This window comes from Typopeltis vanoorti, chromosome 16 (assembly GCF_054136105.1).
Source record: "Typopeltis vanoorti isolate ZY-2024b chromosome 16, IOZ_Tvanoo_1.0, whole genome shotgun sequence".
In the NCBI taxonomy this organism is placed as follows: domain Eukaryota; kingdom Metazoa; phylum Arthropoda; class Arachnida; order Uropygi; family Thelyphonidae; genus Typopeltis; species Typopeltis vanoorti.
The window spans coordinates 11,943,730-11,963,274 of record NC_143564.1 but is presented as its reverse complement, the minus strand read 5'-3'; the positions used below and the strand labels follow the sequence as shown (position 1 = coordinate 11,963,274).

The 19,545-nt window shown below is 37.5% G+C and overlaps 1 protein-coding gene across 11 annotated transcripts in view; it reads left to right on the top strand.

Annotated features, from left to right (window-relative positions):
• Positions 1-19,545, top strand: part of GABPI (zinc finger DHHC-type palmitoyltransferase GABPI) — a 281,497-nt gene that overhangs the window by 230,444 nt on the left and 31,508 nt on the right. For all 11 annotated transcript variants that reach the window (XM_090406034.1, XM_090406033.1, XM_090406028.1 and 8 more), the window contains one exon: positions 7,053-7,229. In XM_090406034.1, coding sequence (XP_090262160.1) covers positions 7,053-7,229 — 177 coding nt within the window. The remainder of the gene's footprint in view (positions 1-7,052; positions 7,230-19,545) is intronic.

The window sequence follows — 19,545 nt, the reverse complement described above, 5'->3', positions numbered from 1 at the left end:
TATATTATTAATTTTCGTGTTTCCAATTCTTGCATTTAAGTCTCCTGCTAAAATTACATTATCATTTTTATTTATTTTATTATATATGTTTTGTAGCTGATTATAAAAATCAATATTATCCTGTTCTCTTCCTTCTTTTGGGGCATATAAACCAGTTATTGTTAAATAGCCTCTATCTATTTTTATTCTAGCTTCTATTATTCTTTCATTCTATAATTTATAATGTTTTAACTGTTTTGAAAGGGAGTTATGAATCCAAATCATGACTCCTGCTTGTGCTCTTTGGTCTCTGTCAACTCCACTGTATATCACATTAAAATTTTCAGTTCTCATAGTTCCTTTTAATTTCTTTTCTGTTTCAGTGATTACTGCTATTTTAAAATTTGTTTCATTTAATAATTGGTATAATTCTATTTCTTTATATGCTATTCCTCTTACATTCCAGTTTGCTATGTGTATTATATTTTGTCGTTTCTATTTTTGTTTTACCTTTTCCATTCCAAGGTCATTTCCCATAGATCCAATCTGATTATCTTTTTCTGTCAGCTTACAAGTAGAATTATGTTCCCCATGTCAGGGGACTAGTCTGATGATGGAATAGTTCAGTGGCAGGGCTGCTACCTTAAGGCTTCTGAACTGGCCCTCTTCCAACTTTAAACTCATAGGACGAATAGGATATATTGAAGGGGGAAAGAGTAGATTATAGAAGAATTATAGTAAGATTTATAGAGAGGGCATAGTTGTAAGGCCAGAAATGAAAAGACCCCATGGCCCTAGAGTACTTTAATCGCATAAGGATCATAAAATAAGAACAGTTGGCTGATAAGGCCTTATAGGAAAGATTAAAGTAAGTGGATCTTCCTCAAAGTAGAAGGAGGAGAGGATAGATCTAGCTAGGGGTCCATGGGAGTGCCGCTTCCCTTACAATCAAGATGATGACCCCTTATGGCCCTGTTGATCCACGAGTCCTTATTCAGTATATTCGGACCACCCCACCATACACACACACACACACGGTGGGCTCCCCTATCCGCCACCCAGGGGACACGCGCTCTAAGGGTTACGGGGTCCCACCGAGAGAGCACGTCTAATAATAATAATGTTTTGTGCCAAATTACGCACCAGATAATAAGTGATTTATGTAATATTTGCTTAGATGATTCTTTTATGTAACAATGATTTGTATATTTAAGGTGAGAGAGTTGTGCGTGAAATTCTGAACAATTTTTTATCTTAATATTGCCATTAACATTGTACTTTTCTTTGTAATCTTTAGTCGTAAAATAAACATGTTTTCTAATTTATGCATATGTGTGTTCTGAGCATGTTGACTGACTTCACCACTCATAAAAATATCAAACCTATGCATGCGGGGAATATCCAAAGAAAATTAAGAGTAAAGGGGCTACGACTGCAAAGCTATGGTATCCACAGCTCCCTGATCTAATTTAATATTATTCGTGACACTTAATCTCTATGAACTTTCCCTAGGATAAGATATTTCTATCCTTACACTTAGGTTGGCACAACAGTTAATCAAACAAATTTGCCTGAGTTAAAAGGGGGACGTCTTGCAGGAATCAAGACGTCCCCCCTTTTAACGCAGGCAAATTTGAGCCCCTATAGAGTGAATAAAATAGATAAATTATGGAAAGTGAAGACGTAACAATGCACTGTGGCATGATTAGATATCCAGTGTCATATTATATCGGTGGGATTATGCTTGAAGAAACTGATGAGGCTAGAGATCTTGAAGTGTTAGTAGATATGAAGTTGAAGTTCAGGGGCCATGTAGCAAAGATTGCAAATACAATTTAAAAGATAATTGCAATGCTGAAACAAACTTTCACATGTAAAGATAAGGATGTTATTTTGCCTCTTTACAAGGCCTTGATACAACCTTTTTAGGGCTCAATCATATCATCCCTCTTTCTAATGTTTGCAGTAGTTCGCAATAGTCCAAGTGAGGTCTTATATCCATCAATGGGATTTCAGTTGATGGAAATTTTCATTTCATGGAGGGTGGGAAAAGGATGAGAGGGCATCCTTGGAAGCTGAGAATGAATGTTGCAAAGAAGGGCTTGAGATCTAGATTTTTCTCTCAGAGTGGTGCATGATTTTATTGTATTGCCATTGGATGTTGTGTGTGCAAGGAGTGTGAATGAATTCAAGAACAAGTATAACCACTGGTGCATATAGTATGTGGCCTCTCTTGATAAGTTCTTGACTCCCTGGAGGTCTCTCTTAATAATAATAGCAAAAGGCATACAATCCCAATAAGAAAAGAACACAAATGATTGAGATTCTTTAATTATGGAAATTCAGCTTTTTTTATCATGCTCTTCAATTGTGCATGATTGATTGGAAGAGCAATTTTTCTTACATTATACCCCAACTTGGTATGAAAAAAAATTCAAAGAAGCCTGTGAAATGCTAATTCGTTGTCCTGATCTCAACAAGAATGATGGCTTAAAGTCCTCAGGATTTGTGCGGCTCATCTGCAATTCACATAATATTCAGTGAAAGGATAACAAAATGTTCTCCAACAATTCTTGAAACAAATTATATTCTTGTGTTGTATATACAAAACCCTGAAGAATAGAAATATAGATCGATACCTAATTAATGGTCTTTACACACTAAACATTATGAATAACGGGTCTGTAAAGAGCCATACACTAACTAATATAGCTATTCATGCAGTTTTATTTGTAATATTGTTATTACTAATTTTTTTTCCTATTATTTAGTTTTATCTTTCTTTTCTTTTTCCCTTACCATAGGTCAGGTTACGGTCAATAGTTGACCAAGACAGTTATTCTGTAGCTTATAGCACATCTTGATGTGGCATGTCTCACTGTGTGTGTGTGTGTGTGTGTGTGTGTGTGTGTGTGTGTGTGTGTGTGTGTGTGTGTGTTTCTAATGATGACATTGATGTAAATGGCAAAACATCAAATATTATTTTAATCTAAAGTAAGACAAATAATCTAGCACAGTTTTTTGGCTTCATAATTCTACACAATATATTCTGAGTGCCGTATGACAATGAAAGAGATAATATATATATATATATATATATTATGTGGATAGGATTTCATACTAGTGAAAGAAGCTCATTAATGTAATGAAAGAGCATGAGTGAAAGAGCACAGATCCTTGGGATACCCTGGCATTGACAAAGAAATGTGATGAGAAAAAAACCATGATAAAAAATTAAGTCAGTGCCCAGAGAGAAAACTTGTGATCCCATTCATGAAGAGCATAAATAACCATAAGATGGTTGCTTAGTAAGAAGATGTCAGTGTTAGACACAATCAAATACTTGAGAAATGTTAAGAGTGACCATATGAATTTGTCCAGGTTTTTCCATAGCTTGCGTCCAAACAAAGCTGAATAAAAGTCTGGCTTTGGCAAAGGTGCCCAGGGAATGGAAGGAAGGTAAGATAGTGCCATTGCATAAGGGTGGTAACAGACTCGAAGTGTCTAATTATAGGCCAGTCTGTGTGTCATCAGTAGTTGTTAAGATCTTGGAGAAAGTAGTGAGGGACCGTGTACAGCATTGGGCAGATGAGGGTAATGTTATCTGTGAGAATCAACATGGATTTGTGAAAGGACGCTCTTGTTTTAGCAATATGCTAGCCTTTTATAATAAAGTTACAAGAACATTAGATGAGGGAAAGGCATATACTGCAATTTTCTTAGACTTGGCGAAGGCATTTGACAGGGTGCCACATGATAAGCTGATATTTAAGTTGCAGCACATGGGTCTGGATGTCAGATTGGTCAACTGGATTCAGGATTGGCTGTCTGATAGGTATCAGAGAGTTGTGTATGGTGGAGCAGTTTCCAGGAGGCAGAGGGTTACAAGTGGGGTCCCACAGGGTTCAGTACTAGGACCTATATTGTTTAACCTTTATATCAATGACATAGCCAGTGGATTGCAGGGGGATATTCAGTTGTTTGCGGATGATGCGAAGCTGGGAAGGATTATTAGTAATAGTGCAGATGTGGTAGGCCCTGCAAGAGGATTTAAATAAGCTAGATAGATGGGCAAATGAATGGGGGTGTCAGTTTAATGCAGCAAAATGTAAGGTCTTGAGGTTTGGGAAACATCGATGGGATGCTGCATACTCTATGGGAGGAGTTATACTGGAGGAAGTAGGGGAGACAAGAGATCTGGGGTTGATGATTGATAGAAACCTGAAGTTTAGGGGACATATTGCAAAGGTGGTGAAGGTAACACAGAGGATTGCTGCTATTATGAGAAGGACACTGACCTGCAGTGACCTGCAGACCTATAAGTCTCTGATCAGACCACACTTGGACTATTGTTCTCAGATTTGGTCCCCAGGATTTGAAGGGGATAAATTAACTGTGGAAAGGATACAAAGACGGATGACAAAGATGGTTTCAGGACTGTACAAGGATAGTTATGAGGATCGGCTGAGAGAATGTGGACTGCAGAGTTTGGTGGATAGAAGGAGAGGTGATATGATTGAGACTTTTAAACTGTTGAGAGGTGGTTACAGGGTTGACACTGGGGAGTTCTTTCACTTGGTTGATCAGCGGGAAGGAGTGATGACAAGAGGCCATCCCTGGAAGTTACGAAAGGAAACTGTGAGCAAGAGGGTAAGGAGTGGTTTCTTTGTGTGGAGGGTGGTTGAGCCGTGGAATGCATTGCCTGATGGAGTGGTGGGAGCGAGAACGGTCAGTGAGTTTAAAGAGTGGTATGATAGACTTTGTTTCTCAGGGGGGGGGACCTCCCCTTGATGAGTCTTGACAGACTTTATGTCTTAGGAAGGCCCTCCCTCAATGAGTCTTTTGACTCCTTGGAGGCCTGAATAATAATAATAATAATAATAAAATTGACTAGGAGATCTGCTGTGTAATGAGTGGCAGAATCCATATTGATGATTGCTACTTGATTAGTGGACCACCTAGTAGTGAAGCACTGAGTACTAATCACTTATTCTATTTTTAAGGTATTAAGTGATGTAGTGGCTCAGTAGTTTGATAGTTGACTTTTTATCACCCCTTTTTTTTAGGAACATGCTAGATAAAAGCTTGCTTCTATACTATTTGGTAGATACCAAATTAGCCTGACAGCTTTCATAGGAAATGGAGGTTGGGTCTTTATTTGGGAGCTTGGTTTTTATTATTATCTAGATTTGATGATTTTTCTGATTTGTGTCTGAAAAAGATCAGAAGAAGCATGCTGGGTAATGGGAGGTGATTTTTCTCAGTCATCTACACAATATTTGGAAGACTGATATGAAGAGATCAGTCTTATGTTTAGGTATCATTACCATGGTACCAACTGGGTGTGTTTTAAAAGGTGGAAAAGCAGAAGTTGAATCCATTGGCTGGCAAGAGACTTGAAGGCTTGATTATTCTTTAATCAAATGACTTTTTTTAATTATTTTTATTTTTTTTAAATTTGTTACAGATGTCACAAGCTGTAGTGTAAGCATTGCAAAGCTGTTTTTTGATTTGAGCCATTTATGATATATGGAATTTTATTTTGATCTTTTCTGGCGCACTTGTTGAAGAACCAATGTTTGGAAGTTTTGTGGAGTGGGAAATGACACTTCTTATATCAGCAAGATTACTTCACATATTCATTCAGAGCAGGTATTTGGAGGCAGGAAATGAAAATGCTAATCACACCATGGAAAAGAGGCATTGCAAGAGGTCATGTAGTACCAGAGGACATAAGGCTGAGATTGGCTAGTGAAAAGCAATCCATACAAAAGGAAATGTGATGGGGAGTCACAAGAAGGAGATTAACATTTGCAGTGTATTTGAATGGAAAGCTGACAAGATGTTTGAGGGAGGATGAGGAGGAGGATTACCCATTATTTTAGTTGGTAAGTGTGTGTGTGTGTCATATCATTACTGATATCAAATAATTTGGCTTTTCTGGTTTATGAAGTTAAATGAGGAAGCCAGTTTGAATTAAAACATTTTTGAAGTCTCATATATTACATAGATTACTAATAGGACATAGCAGAATTTCTAGTATATGTAAAAATGCTGATCACACCATGGAAAAGAGGCATAGAATACAAGAGGTCATGCAGCACCATTATAGTACCAGAGGACATAAGGCTGAGATTGGCTGGTGAAATGCAATCCATACAAAATGAAATATGATGGGGAGTCACAAGAAGATTAACATTTGCAGTGTATTTGAATGGAAAGCTGACAAGATGTTTGAGGGGAGGGGATGAGGATTACCCATTATTGTAGTTGGTAAGTGAGGAGTGTGTGTCATATCATTACTGATATCAAATAATTTGGCTTTTCTGGTTTATGAAGTTTGATGAGGAAGCCAGTTTGAATTACAAACATTTTTGAAGTCTTGTATGGATAGTTTCACAAGATTACATAGGACATAACAGAATTTCTAGTATGTGACATGGACAGTCACTAATCAGAACAGATTATTGTTATGAGAGAGAATTTAAGACAGGGAAGATTATTTTCTTACATGGAACTCTTCATCTGAAGCATTAGATGAATTTTGTATGGAAAGTACTGATGAAATGTATGACGTTAGAGTAATGGGCTGTTCTAGACCCTCTATGGTTTTGATTATACTAGGCCATATTATCTGAAAAACAGCAACAGACAGATCATGTGACAGTTGATAAATATTTTGAGCAAATAAGTAACTTGATGTAACAGTTTCACATATTTATGTGGGAGTGTGTGTGTAATTATTATTATTATTATTATTACGTGACACCTCCAAAGAGTCCAAGAATTCATTGAGGGGAGACACTCCATTCCACATAGCTCTTCACTACATAATCATCCTTCTACATGCATTGCCATCGACTGGCCACAGTAGTATTTTTTGTCTGTAAATTGTGTGTATTCTCTGGCAGGTTTTTCAGTGTGAAATTTTTGTAGACAAAATAATCATAAGTATTTTTAATTTAATTTTCTTTTTTTTTCTTCTTATAATTTCAAATTTATGCCATTTACATTTCTTCCAAAAAATATGATTTTTTATTTTTATTTTTTTATAATGTTTGTTGTTCTTTCAGGTTAAATGCTTGTGTTGGTGTTAAAAATCACCGTTTTTTTATTATTGGTCTGCTGACATTGGTACTGGCTTCAAGCTATGGAGCAAATCTCACTTTAACAACAATATGTCATCCTCGCTTATTTTGGAATATCATGCTTCTACCTGATGATTGTAGTGATGTCTATGAGGATATTCAGTAAGTTTTTTTTTTGAAATCATGGATAATCTTATACACATACCCAGTATATACAGTACTATTTCAACCCCCCCCCCCTCCATTGGTTTCTGTATAGCACTGATGTCGAGCACAGTGTAGCATTTACTAGCAAAGTTTTATTATAAATAGGACTATGAGAGGGCAGAAGAGAGTTCATGTGGTGATTTTTGGTTGCTGAAAGATAGGTTCTTTTTGGAAATATTTAGCGGCAATTACCGTATATTATCACGTATAATGGGAAAAATTTATGGTCTAGGGGTTCGCATTATATGCGGATCTTAAAAAATATAACATCTTATTAGACTTGCACACACTACCTAATGCCTATGCAACCAAGTCTATTTGACCCATTCACATTCGGTGATGGAGCGCGCATCGTATCTGCGCATAAAGCCAGTAATGCGAGTAGTGCTGATATCCCACTCCCTTGGCAAGATATTAGCACAGTTATATCGGTTTAACCACAGTTCATTTTAAATATTATTCGTTAAACAAACTTAGCCTGAAAATGAGCCAACAGAAACGTAAACGTTCATTTTTTGAAGCAGGTTTTAAATTACGTGTTGTGCAGTTTGCAGAAGAATATAATAACAGTATTGCTATGAGAGAATTTGGTGTAGCAGAGAGTAATATTAGACTTTGGCGTAAGCAAAAAGACAGTCTTGAAAAAATCCCCAAAACGAAACGTGCCCGTCATGGAGATGTAGCATCCTTTTCAGAAAACTCGAAGAAGAGCTAAATGAATGGATTTTGATGCAATGACAAGATGGCATTATAGTAACAAGAAATGCAATTCGTTTTTGAGCTCTACAACTCAAGAATTGTAAATTCAAGGACACACCAGGTATTTCATCTTTTCTTGCTTCGCCTGGGTGGTGCAACAGATTTATGGTGCGCAAAGCATTAATATTACAACACTGGACAAAAATTGTGCAGAAGTTACCAAAGCAGCTTGAAGAAAAAGTGGAGTCCTATATCATAAAATTAAGGAGTGTCACGGATATGAACTTTCCCAAATAGGCAATATGGATGAGATGCCCATATACTTTGATATTCCTGGGAATCAAACAGTAAACTCGGTGAAAAGAGTGTCCTCATAAAAACAACGGGACATGAAAAAATGCATTTTACTGTTGTTCTAGCATGCATGGCAGACGGAACCAAATTAAAGCCGACAGTGATATTTAAAAGGAAGACAATTCCGAAGCATCTTTGTTCGTGCCAATCAGAAAGGTTGGATGGATGAAGAAGGTGTACAATTGTGGCTGGATCAAGTATGGAACATACGTCCAGGCAGCTTGTTATGTCAACAAAGCATGCTAGTCTGGGATATGTTTCGGGCGCGTTTAACAGAGGCAAGCAAAGAGAAACCACGTGAGCTGAATACAGACCTAGCAGTCATAACGGGTGGTCTAACTTCCGTTTTGCAGCTGCTTGATGTCAGCTTGATTAAGCCGTTTAAAGATCACTTACTTCAAAAATGTAAAGAATGGATGTCATCTGGTTTGGTGAAGATGACAAAGGGTGGGAATTTTCAGAAGCCTGAGATCACCCTAGTCACCAGCTGGGTTAAAGAAGCTTGGGATTCGATACCATCTGAAATGATTCAATGCTCATTTTTAAATGTGGAATAAGTAATTCAATGAATGGATCATCCAAAGATGATGTCATATACGAAGGCGAGGATGGTGCACAACAAAATGGAAAACATGATGACAACAACTGCTACACTGATGACGCAACACCTACAGATGAATTTATAAATGAAATGTTTGATGACTCAAAAGATGAAGAAGAATTTAAAGGATTTTGACATTTAATTTAATTTAAATGTCAAAATTAATTTAACTTAATTTTCTGATTTTCGAAGATTTAATATTTGTTTTCTTGTACACTGTATTGTTCTTTGTGACACTGATGTGCAAAATAATGGCAAGTGATTTTAACATGCATGATTACACTTGCTGTAGTATGTGCAAAATGTATGGCCTTCACAGAACTAGATATTTATGGAAGGAGAATGAAACTGGAGAACGTGCTTGTCGAAAGCATTTCGTGAGTAAATGCCAGAGGTGTGAAGAGAGAGAGGTGGCATAGCTAGAGCTTTTGCCGCCTGGGGCAGTCTCAGAGTTTGCCGCCCTTTTCAATACACACCAAAAATACTGTAAAAAGACGTATAGCATTTCTGACAATCTGAGGCTTAGTCACCGTCATCACGGGTCAGACTGGTGGGCGTTTTCGCTGCAGCTCTATGATCGCCGTAAACTCCAAAACACGCAGCAGTATGATAGATTTGTTTAAATCTCAATTCTAGACCGGGGTGGGCAACATTTTTAAGTGTGCGTGCCAAAATCTCCAAATCTTTGATGCAAAATTTTCTCACATGCCAACCGAAGTTTTGGGGAACATATTATTATTTGGTGTCTTTTAAGTATTGGGAAGACCTTTTCAAATGATCAAAAATCACACTAGAATGGTAAAATCAAAGAATATTGCAAGAGTGATTATTGTAAGTGATGTAAGATTGAATGAATGTAACAATTAGTGATGGAATTTTTACTTAGAAGTCCTTCTACCCTGTTGATAGCATGAATATTTTTTATTTGCATTTAAGTGTAATTCTAACTGCCATATCAAGCTACACAATTTAAAGATGCAATTTTTAACATCAGCAAGAGTAAACAATAATTCCGAATTTTTTTTTTTTTTTATGAAGATCAGACATAAGTTTTTTCAAGTTTTTCCAATATATTGCAGTGCAGAATCTCATTATCGTTTTACTTGACTAAAGCACATTAAAAGAAAATAAAATTAAAGATATAATTTTATTACTTCTTAATCCCTTACGAGTAATACATAAAAATTACAGGCAAAATAAATTGTTATTCATCATCATCATCATCAAATTCCTGCCATGTACCCTCAAGGGGTGTAGGATATGATAGTACTACATGAAAAAAATTACATCATTATTAATTTCCTATCTACAATTTTCCTCCAAATCAGTCTGTTGCTTGTCAAGACTCCAACATTATCAGATCTTATATTTCTATCATCTAAGGCACTTTGTACTGTATCAATCCACCTATATCTTGGTCTTCCTCTGGGTCGTTTTGCTGCCAACCTGGCAGAGAACACTTGTTTTGCTAATCTTTCCTCGCCCATTCTGTTTAAGTGACCATACCACCTGAGATTAGCTCTGCTAACGCATTCCTGGATGCTGACAATGTTAAGTTCTTTCCTAATATCCCCGTTTTTAATATGATATTGCCATTGATGCCATCTGTTCACGCCTATAATCTTTCTCAGGACTCTCATATCTGTGGTCTCTAGTCTTTGGTCAAGTGTTTTACTTCTGACCCAGCTCTCAGATCCATAAGTTAAAACTGGTTTGAACACTGTCTTATATACAGCTAATTTAGTGTTCCGACTAATTTCTCTCTTATTCCATATGAATTTATTCAATTGACTTCCCACCCCTACATAATATATTAAACAGAAATTAATCTTTACCATTTTTAGCAGAAAACATCAAATCAAAACTAGAGAAAGAAAAATAGTGGACATTTTATTTATTTAGCATCAATGAGACTTCTGCTGTTGCTGCATCACTAATAACAGATAATTTATATCACGTTTATATTTTGTAACCTGTAGAGATATGCATGCGCTACTAGTTTTCATCTGTAAGGCTACTCCTGTTATGAGACTTAACAAAGTTCATCACCGAGAACAATGATTGACAAGAATATGTCGAAGCAAAAATGGATAATAATGCTGTTTCAAGGGGTTTTAAACATGCAGAAGTTTTGGGAATAGCATTCCAAGTTCTTAGTACCTCTTTTTCCACAATTCTCCCTGTTACTCCTGTCTCTAATCGCTCCTTTTCAATATTTTCCAAGTCAACTCTGAGATCAACAAATTTCTGCCTCCAAATTGAGATACTTTGAAAATCAATCAACTGCATTTCAAAATCATCCATATTTATCCAAGAAAACATCTGCAAGTTTATTTGAAGATGTTTTCTTGTCCTGCAGTTTGAGGTTCAAGTCATTTAAATGTTTGCAAAAATCCACAGAAAACATCAATTTACAAACCCACATGATGTCATACATTTCTTTATAACACATTTGTTGATTAGTCAAAAAGAGATTTATCTCATCCAGGCATTCAGCAAATCATTTCTGAACAAGACCTCGGCTAAGCCAATGAACATTGTTGTACATTATTAGTCCTTTATACACTGAATCCACCTCATTCAATAGATTCTGAAATTGTCTTTTATTCAAAGCAAGTGCAGAAATGTAATTAACAACCTTGGTTACTGTTTCCATCACTTCTTGAAGTTCCTTTAGGCCAGCATTTGCACATAAATTCTCCTCATGTAGGATGCAATGAAAACCTATCAGTAGCTGACCACCATATTTTGCAAATAGATTTACAAATTCTGCTTCCTTACCAATCATGTTGGGCGCACCATCTGTTATGACGGATACCACTTTTGAAATATCAATTTGCCAAATAGATAATTCATTCATAACTGCTTTATATATTACAACCCCACTGATACGCTCAGGTAGTGTTACAAGGTTAATCCTCTCTTTGCATACTTCGTCATCCCTCCAAAATCGAGCAAAGGTTGCCGGCCTAGCTGATATTTTGTAATGTCTGTGCTCTCATCAACACAAATAGAAAAGAACTTACGTGAAGCCAAATCTTTAAGTGTTCTGCTGTATTCCTTTCCAACTTAAGTATCCTCTCCTTAATTGTTTTTCTACTCACAGACAATTCTTTAATGCGCTGAATAATTTTTACCTTTTCTGAAAGATTGTCAAAAAGGAAAGGAGCACATTCTAGCCATGCTTCTTTAATATACTCTCCATCACTGAGTGGTTTTACATGTTCGGCAATAACTTTTGAAACCTCAAAACTATCAGCAACTAAGTTGGAACTAGGTCTCCCTGAAATAAATTTCATCAACGTATTGGACTGTTTTTTTGTCTTGCTCAGTTCACGAGAAATTAATTCTCTCTGTTCTTGCTCACTTTTATTACTTAATGAACAGTTTCAAAATGTCTCTTTACAGAAGTCTTACAAGCAACTGATTCAGAACATAAAATGCATAATGCGTTATTATCTTTCTTAATCATGCAAAATTTTTCAGGCCAGTATTCTTTAAATTGTCTAATATCTTTTTCATTTGAAAGAGAAAGGTACACATGCAATCTAATCATGTTCAGATAACACTTCATAATCCTGAATATTGATAATACATTTCACATAGTTTTAAAAATACTTACTTAATCCTCTTCACTCCACCTGGGAGCATAGGTCTTCCACCACCATTTTTCACCGGACTCTGTTTTTTGCTTCCTTTTATTTGGTTCCAGTTTTTATTAATATTTGTTATTTCTTTCGGTATTGTTCTTCTCCATGTTTCTCTTGGGCTTCCTCATCTTCTTTTACTCTGTGGATTCCAATCTAGATCCTGTTTTACTATTATTTTATCTTCTTTCCTCAACACATGCCCCAACCATCTCCGTTTCCTTTCATGTTGATAGGAGGGTGGTTGACGGAGAGATATCAGAGAGTGGTTTACTCAGGAGTAGAGTCCACAAGACTGCCTGTGACTAGTGGTGTACCACAAGGATCTGTTCTTGGACCACTGCTGTTTAATTTGTTCATAAATGATATAGGAAAGGATCTGAGAGGAACAGTTCATTTGTTTGCGGATGATGCAAAGTTGGGTAGGGCAATAGTGAATGCAGATGACGTCAAAATTTTGCAGGATGATTTGGATAGATTGGAGGTCTGGGCTAGGGAGAATGGATGTCAATTTAATGTGGCAAAATGTAAGGTTATGCATTTTGGGGTGAAAAGATGGGAGGCAGTTTACTGCATTGGTGGAACCGTGCTCCAGGAAATTGATGAGGCACGAGATTTAGGAGTGTTGGTGGATAAGGAATTGAAATTTAGGGGACACATTGCAAAAGTGGCTAAATCAGCTCATCAAATCACTTGGTTGCTGAAGAATACGTTGACAAGCAGAGACAAGCAGGTTATTGTTCCTCTGTATCGAGCCTTGATAAGACCTCATCTCGACTACTGTGCTCAGATTTGGTCACCTAGGTTTCTTCTTGATGGGGAGGAGGTGGAGAGGATCCAGAGGCGAGTGACCAAGATGATAGCAGGTCTGTGGAATGAACCGTATGAGAACAGGTTGAGGATTTGTGGGTTGCAAAAATTGGTTGATAGGCGGAGGAGGGGAGATATGATTGAGACATTCAAATTACTGAAGGGTTTCTATAAAATTAATTCAGAAGATATTTTTGAGAACAGGGCTGGTTGTGGGAGGACTAGGGGACATCCATGGAAACTGGGCAAAAGTGTGGTTAGTAAAGGTGTTAGAGCTGGGTTCTTTACTTTTAGAGTAGTGAATGAGTGGAATGCGCTCCCTGAGTCTGTGGTGGATGCTGTGACAGTGAATGAGTTTAAGGCGAGGTATGATAGATACTGTATGAATGTCGAATAGTTGTGATGAAAATGATTTGGGGCCTCCCTCGATGAGTCTAATGACTCCCTGGAGTTGCCCGTAATAATAATAATAATAATAATAATAATGTATCTGTTGCAACATGGGTTTCTGTTTGTTCTCTGCCATAGTTCTTCGTTTGATGTTTGTTTGGCTAATATATTCCCAGTATCATTCTTAAACACTTGTTTAGGAAGACCTGGACATTGTTAACTATCTTTTTGTTTAACATCCATGATTCTGATCCATACACTAGTATTGCCTTTACATTTGAGTTAAATATTCTCATTTTAGTCTTTATAGACAAATTCTTGTTTTTCCAAATATTTCTAAGTTAGTTGAAACTTGAATAAGCCAGCTGTTTCCTTCTATTTATATCTTCAGTAGTTCTTCCTTTTATTGATACTATCGAACCAAGGTATATAAATTGTTCTACTTCTTCAAGTGGTATTTCTTCTATTGTGATTTGTTTATTTTGCTTTGCATTTATTTTCATCAACATTGTTTTATTTTTATTTATCTTAAGACCAACTTTTTTGGTCTTAGGATTCATGAGGGGTTTTAAACATGCTGTTTCTACAAGTGTTGTTATTTTTTGTTTTATATGTTTTATGCTTCTGTGAAAGTAAGGAGATATCATCTGCAAAATCTATATCGTCGAGTTGGTTTTGAAGCATTGTAATCCTGTATTTCCATGAGATCCTTTTCTCATCACCCAATCTATGACAATTAAAAACATAGTAGGGGAGAGTATACAACCATGCCTTACTCCTGTCTTTGTTTTAAATGGTTCTGAGAGGGTATTTCCATCATCATCATCAAATTCCTGCCATGTACCCTCAAGGGGTGTACAGGATATGACAGTACTACATGAAAAAATTACATCATTACTAACTTCCTATCTACAATTTTTTTCCAAATGAGTCTGTTACTTGTCAAGACTCCAACATTATCAGATCTTATATTTCTATCGTCTAAGGCACTTTGTACCGTATCAATCCACCTATATCTTGGTCTTCCTCTGGGTCGTTTTCCTGCCAACCTGGCAGAGAACATTTGCTTTGCTAATCTTTCCTCTCCCATTCTATTTAAGTGACCATACCACCTGAGATTAGCTCTGCTAACACATTCCTGGATGCTGACAATGTCAAGTTCTTTCCTAATATCCTCATTTTTAATATGATATTGCCATTGAGGCCATCTGTTCACGCCTCTGATCTTTCTCAGGACTCTCATATCTGCAGTCTCTAGTCTTTGGTCAAGTGTTTTATTTCTGACCCAGCTCTCAGATCCATAAGTTAAAACTGGTTTGACTGTATACAGCTAATTTAGTGTTCCGACTAATTTCTTTCTTATTCCATATGAATTTATTCAATTGACTTCCCACCATACCAGCTTTGCTGATTCTGTTGTCTATTTCTATATTTAATTTACCATCTTCAGTAAAAATCGTGCCAAAGTAGCTGAAATGTTTTACTTGTTCCATAGGTTCTCCATTCACAACACAGTTGACATTTTCAATGATTCTGCCTATTTTCATTGTCTTTGTCTTTTTATTGCTGACCTTCATACCATATCTATTACAACAGCTATTCAATTTAGTCAGAGAATCTTGCAGACTTGTAGCGGATTTATTTAGAAGTATAACATCATCCGCATAAAGCAATGAGCTGACATTAACATCTCCAATTTTGATATCAGGTTTAATACCACATTCCTTCATAATGTGATCCATATAGATAATGAATAACAGAGGGGATAATGTACATCCTTATCTCACACCAGATTTAACATTAAACCATCTTCCTGTACTACAATTCTAACTGCTGACTTACAACTCAAATAAAGACTAAGTATTGCTTGATATAATGCCCCATTGACACCATATAACTGTAGCGTATTGAATAGCTTCTCTCTTGGCACCTTGTCATATGCCTTTTCCAAATCGACAAAACTTAAATACAGATCTTTGTTATATTCCCATGCTTTCTCGACTATTTGTCGTAAAGTGAAGATCTGATCCTGACAGCCTCTATTTGGCCTGAATCCAGCTTGTTCTTCACCAAGCTTTTCTTCCACAATTCTTCTCAACCGTTTCTCAAGTATACTTGCATAGATCTTGCCAGGAACACTCAGTAGGGAAATACCTCTGTAATTCTCACATTCAGTTTTATTTCCCTTTTTATACATGGGTACTATGAGAGCTCTACTCCAATCATCAGGAATTCATCCCTCTGTCCAGGATTTCTGAACTATGCAGTGCAGCCACTGTAAGACTCTCATACCACCATGCTTCAGCATTTCTGGTCGAATATCATCTACTCCTGCTGCCTTTCCACATTTCAAGGCCTTTGATGGCTTTTTCTACTTCAAGTATGGATATGTAATCCTGACTGCATGCCTGGTGAGTGTTTTTTATCACTGTGCTGTCATCACTGCTTGTTTCATTTAGCAGTTTTTCAAAGTAATTACTCCATACTTCAAGGATATCTTTTTCTCCTGTTTTCATGTCACCTTTATCATCTCTAATTCCTTTTACAGCACTCTTTCCTCCATTTGTAAGCTTCTTCAACAACGTCCAGAATATTTTGCCACATTCTTGATATTTATTTTCTATATTCTTGCCAAAGTCCTCCCATGACTTTTGTTTAGCTAGTTTTACACACTGTTTAGCTTTCTTACATTTGTCTCTGTATTCTGTAAGAGTAAAAGGTGACTTATTTGCCAGGAACTTTTGATATGCTTTCTTCTTTTCCTTCACTGGCTCTTTAACTTCCTGTGTCCACCAGGGAGTTCTGATTTTTTTATCCTTGCACACAACCTCACCACATGCCTCTCTGTCAGAATCAATCAATGTTTTCTTCAGAGTTTGCCACTGAATCTCCAAGGTTTGATTCCTGTTCTCAAACTCTTTCATTTTTTCTTCAATAATTATTATTATTATTGTTCCGGGAAACTCCAAGGAGTCGACAGACTCATCGAGGGAGGCCCTAACATCATGTCAAGAACAACTATTCAACATTCACACAGTATCTATCATACCTTGCCTTGAACTCATTCACGGTCGTAGCACCCACAACAGACTCTGGAAGCTTATTCCACTCATTTACCACTCTCCAAGTAAAGAACCTAGCTCTAACACCCTTGTCAACCACGCTCTTTCCCAGCTTCCATGCATGGCCCCTAGTCCTCCCACCACCAGTCATATTTTCAAAAATATCTTCTGGATCAATCTTATAAAAACCCTTCAGTAATTTGAATGTCTCAATCATATCACCCTTCCTTCGCCTATCGTCCAATTTCTGCAACCCACAAATCTTCAACCTATTCTCATAAGGTTCATTCCACAGACCTGCTATCATCTTGGTCACTCGTCTCTGGACCCTCTCCACTTCCTCCCCATCACGAAGAAACCCTGGTGCCCATAGCTGGGCACAGAAGTCCAGATGGGGTCTTATCAAGGCTCGATACAGAGGAACAACTTGTTCATCTCTGCATGTTAAAGTATTTTTCAGCAAACAAGTGATTTGATGAGCTGATTTAGTCACTTTTGCAATGTGCCCCCTAAACTTCAACTCCCTATTCACCAACATTCCCAAATCCCTGGCCTCATCAATCTCCTGGAGTACTGTTCCACCAATGCGATATACTGCTGCTATTCTTTTCACCCCAAAATGCATAACCTTACACTTTGCCACATTAAACTGACATCCATTTTTCCTAGCCCAGTTCTCCAAACTATCCAAATCATCCTGTAAAATTTTGACATCCTGTGCACTCACAATTGCTCTACCCAACTTTGCATCATCAGCAAACAGGTGAACACTTCCTCTCAGATCCTTTCCAATATCATTGATGAACAAATTGAAAAGCAGTGGTCCAAGAACAGAGCCCTGCGGCACTCCACTAGTCACAAGACGTCTTTTAGACTCCACTCCTGAATAAACCACTCTTTGATATCTCTCCTTCAACCACCCTCTTATCCATCTCACCAACCCTATATCTATACCCATCTGCTCCAGTTTACTGATTAATGTTCCATGTGGTATCCTATCAAAGGCCTTGGCAAGGTCCAGTAGTATCACTGTAAACCCATTACCCCTATCCAGTTCAGCTGTCACTGTGTTATAAAACGTGAGCAAGTTACTGGGGCATGATCTACCCTTCACAAAACCATGTTGTCCCCCATACAATATCCCATTTTCATCTATCCAATCCTGTATTCTTTTCTTGACTAATTTCTCTAAGACCTTGACAATGATTCCTGATATGCTAATCGGTCGGTAATTTACAACAGCAGTCTTGGAACCACCTTTATGCAGTGGAACTATTTTCCCCTCTTTCCACCCGCTCGGGACTAACCCAGACCCGAGACTCAAATTAAACAAAATGGTCAAGGGTACTGACAATTCATTAGCTGCTTCTCGTACAACACGAGCTGGTATACCATCCAATCCCACAGATGTATTGACATTGAGGTTATGCAATAGACTACTCACCTCCACTTCATTAACCACAATTCCCGTATAATCTACTGGTTTATTCGTTTCTGCAATGTCACCACCTGGATGATATACTTTTGCAAAGTGCTCACTCAGTAACTCAACTATCTCAACTGATTCAGTTACCTCCCTACCATCGGCATTCTTTAAAATCAATCTGCCATGTACATTTTTCCTTTTACTTGCTACATATCTAAAAAACTGTTTAGGATTCTCTTTAGCCTGCATGGCCAATGTTCTTTCGTAATCCTTTTTTGCTTTTCTTACCACACTCGTCACCCTTCTGGCCTGCGCTTTATACCGTTCATGTGCCTGCCGGTCACCCTTCTCCTTAAATTCCCTCCATAGTTGTTTCTTTTTTTGCAACTCGAGCTTAATGGTGTTATTCATCCATTTAACCCCTACTTGATTTATTATTCGGACTCTGGGTATACAGTCAGCCATTGCTTCATGCAAGCACTTCTTAACTACCTCCCATGCACTATCAACTTCTAGTCCTTGCAGTTGTACATGCCATGGCACTGAACCAATCAAACTCCTAAGCTTGTCATACTTTCCAGCCTGATAATTCCACATGTACCCTGTCTTAATTGAAAATTCTACACCTTTAGCCACCTCCCAAGTTAAGACCCTATGATCACTCTCACCGATTGTGATCATAGGGTCTATGATCACAATCTAACAAATATGACCACGTTGCCGGTGGCAATGTGGTCATATTTGTTACAGCCAAATCCTCAGATGTAATTACTAGGTCAAGCACTCTCTGACCCCTAGTATTTTCCATTACATGCTGTCGCAGATAGTTATCCCTTAATAACCACATGAAATCCAGTTCCTTCCTCCCGTGTGTCCTCTCCTCACTCCAATCAATGCGACCATAGTTGAAATCTCACATAATAATCACCCTCCTTCCACCCATTTCTTCTATTTGCTTGTGCATACTGTCACCACCATCTTTTCCATCACCTGGTCTATAGCAGCACCCAATTGTATATTTAGTTCTGCTAGCCACAATCTCACACCAAATGGCCTCAAATGTGCTCTTTTCTCTATCCTGCAATTCAACTTCTATTCTCCTTGGCTGGAGCTCATCAGCTATCATCAACAATACTCCTCCCCCCATTTTATTCTCTCTGTCATTCCTGAACACACTATACCCATCACATTCAATCCCACTAGTTATATCATCTACAGTCAGCCATGTTTCACTAATACCTATAACCTGTGGTCTGGAAGTGCCAACCATGGCCAAAAACTC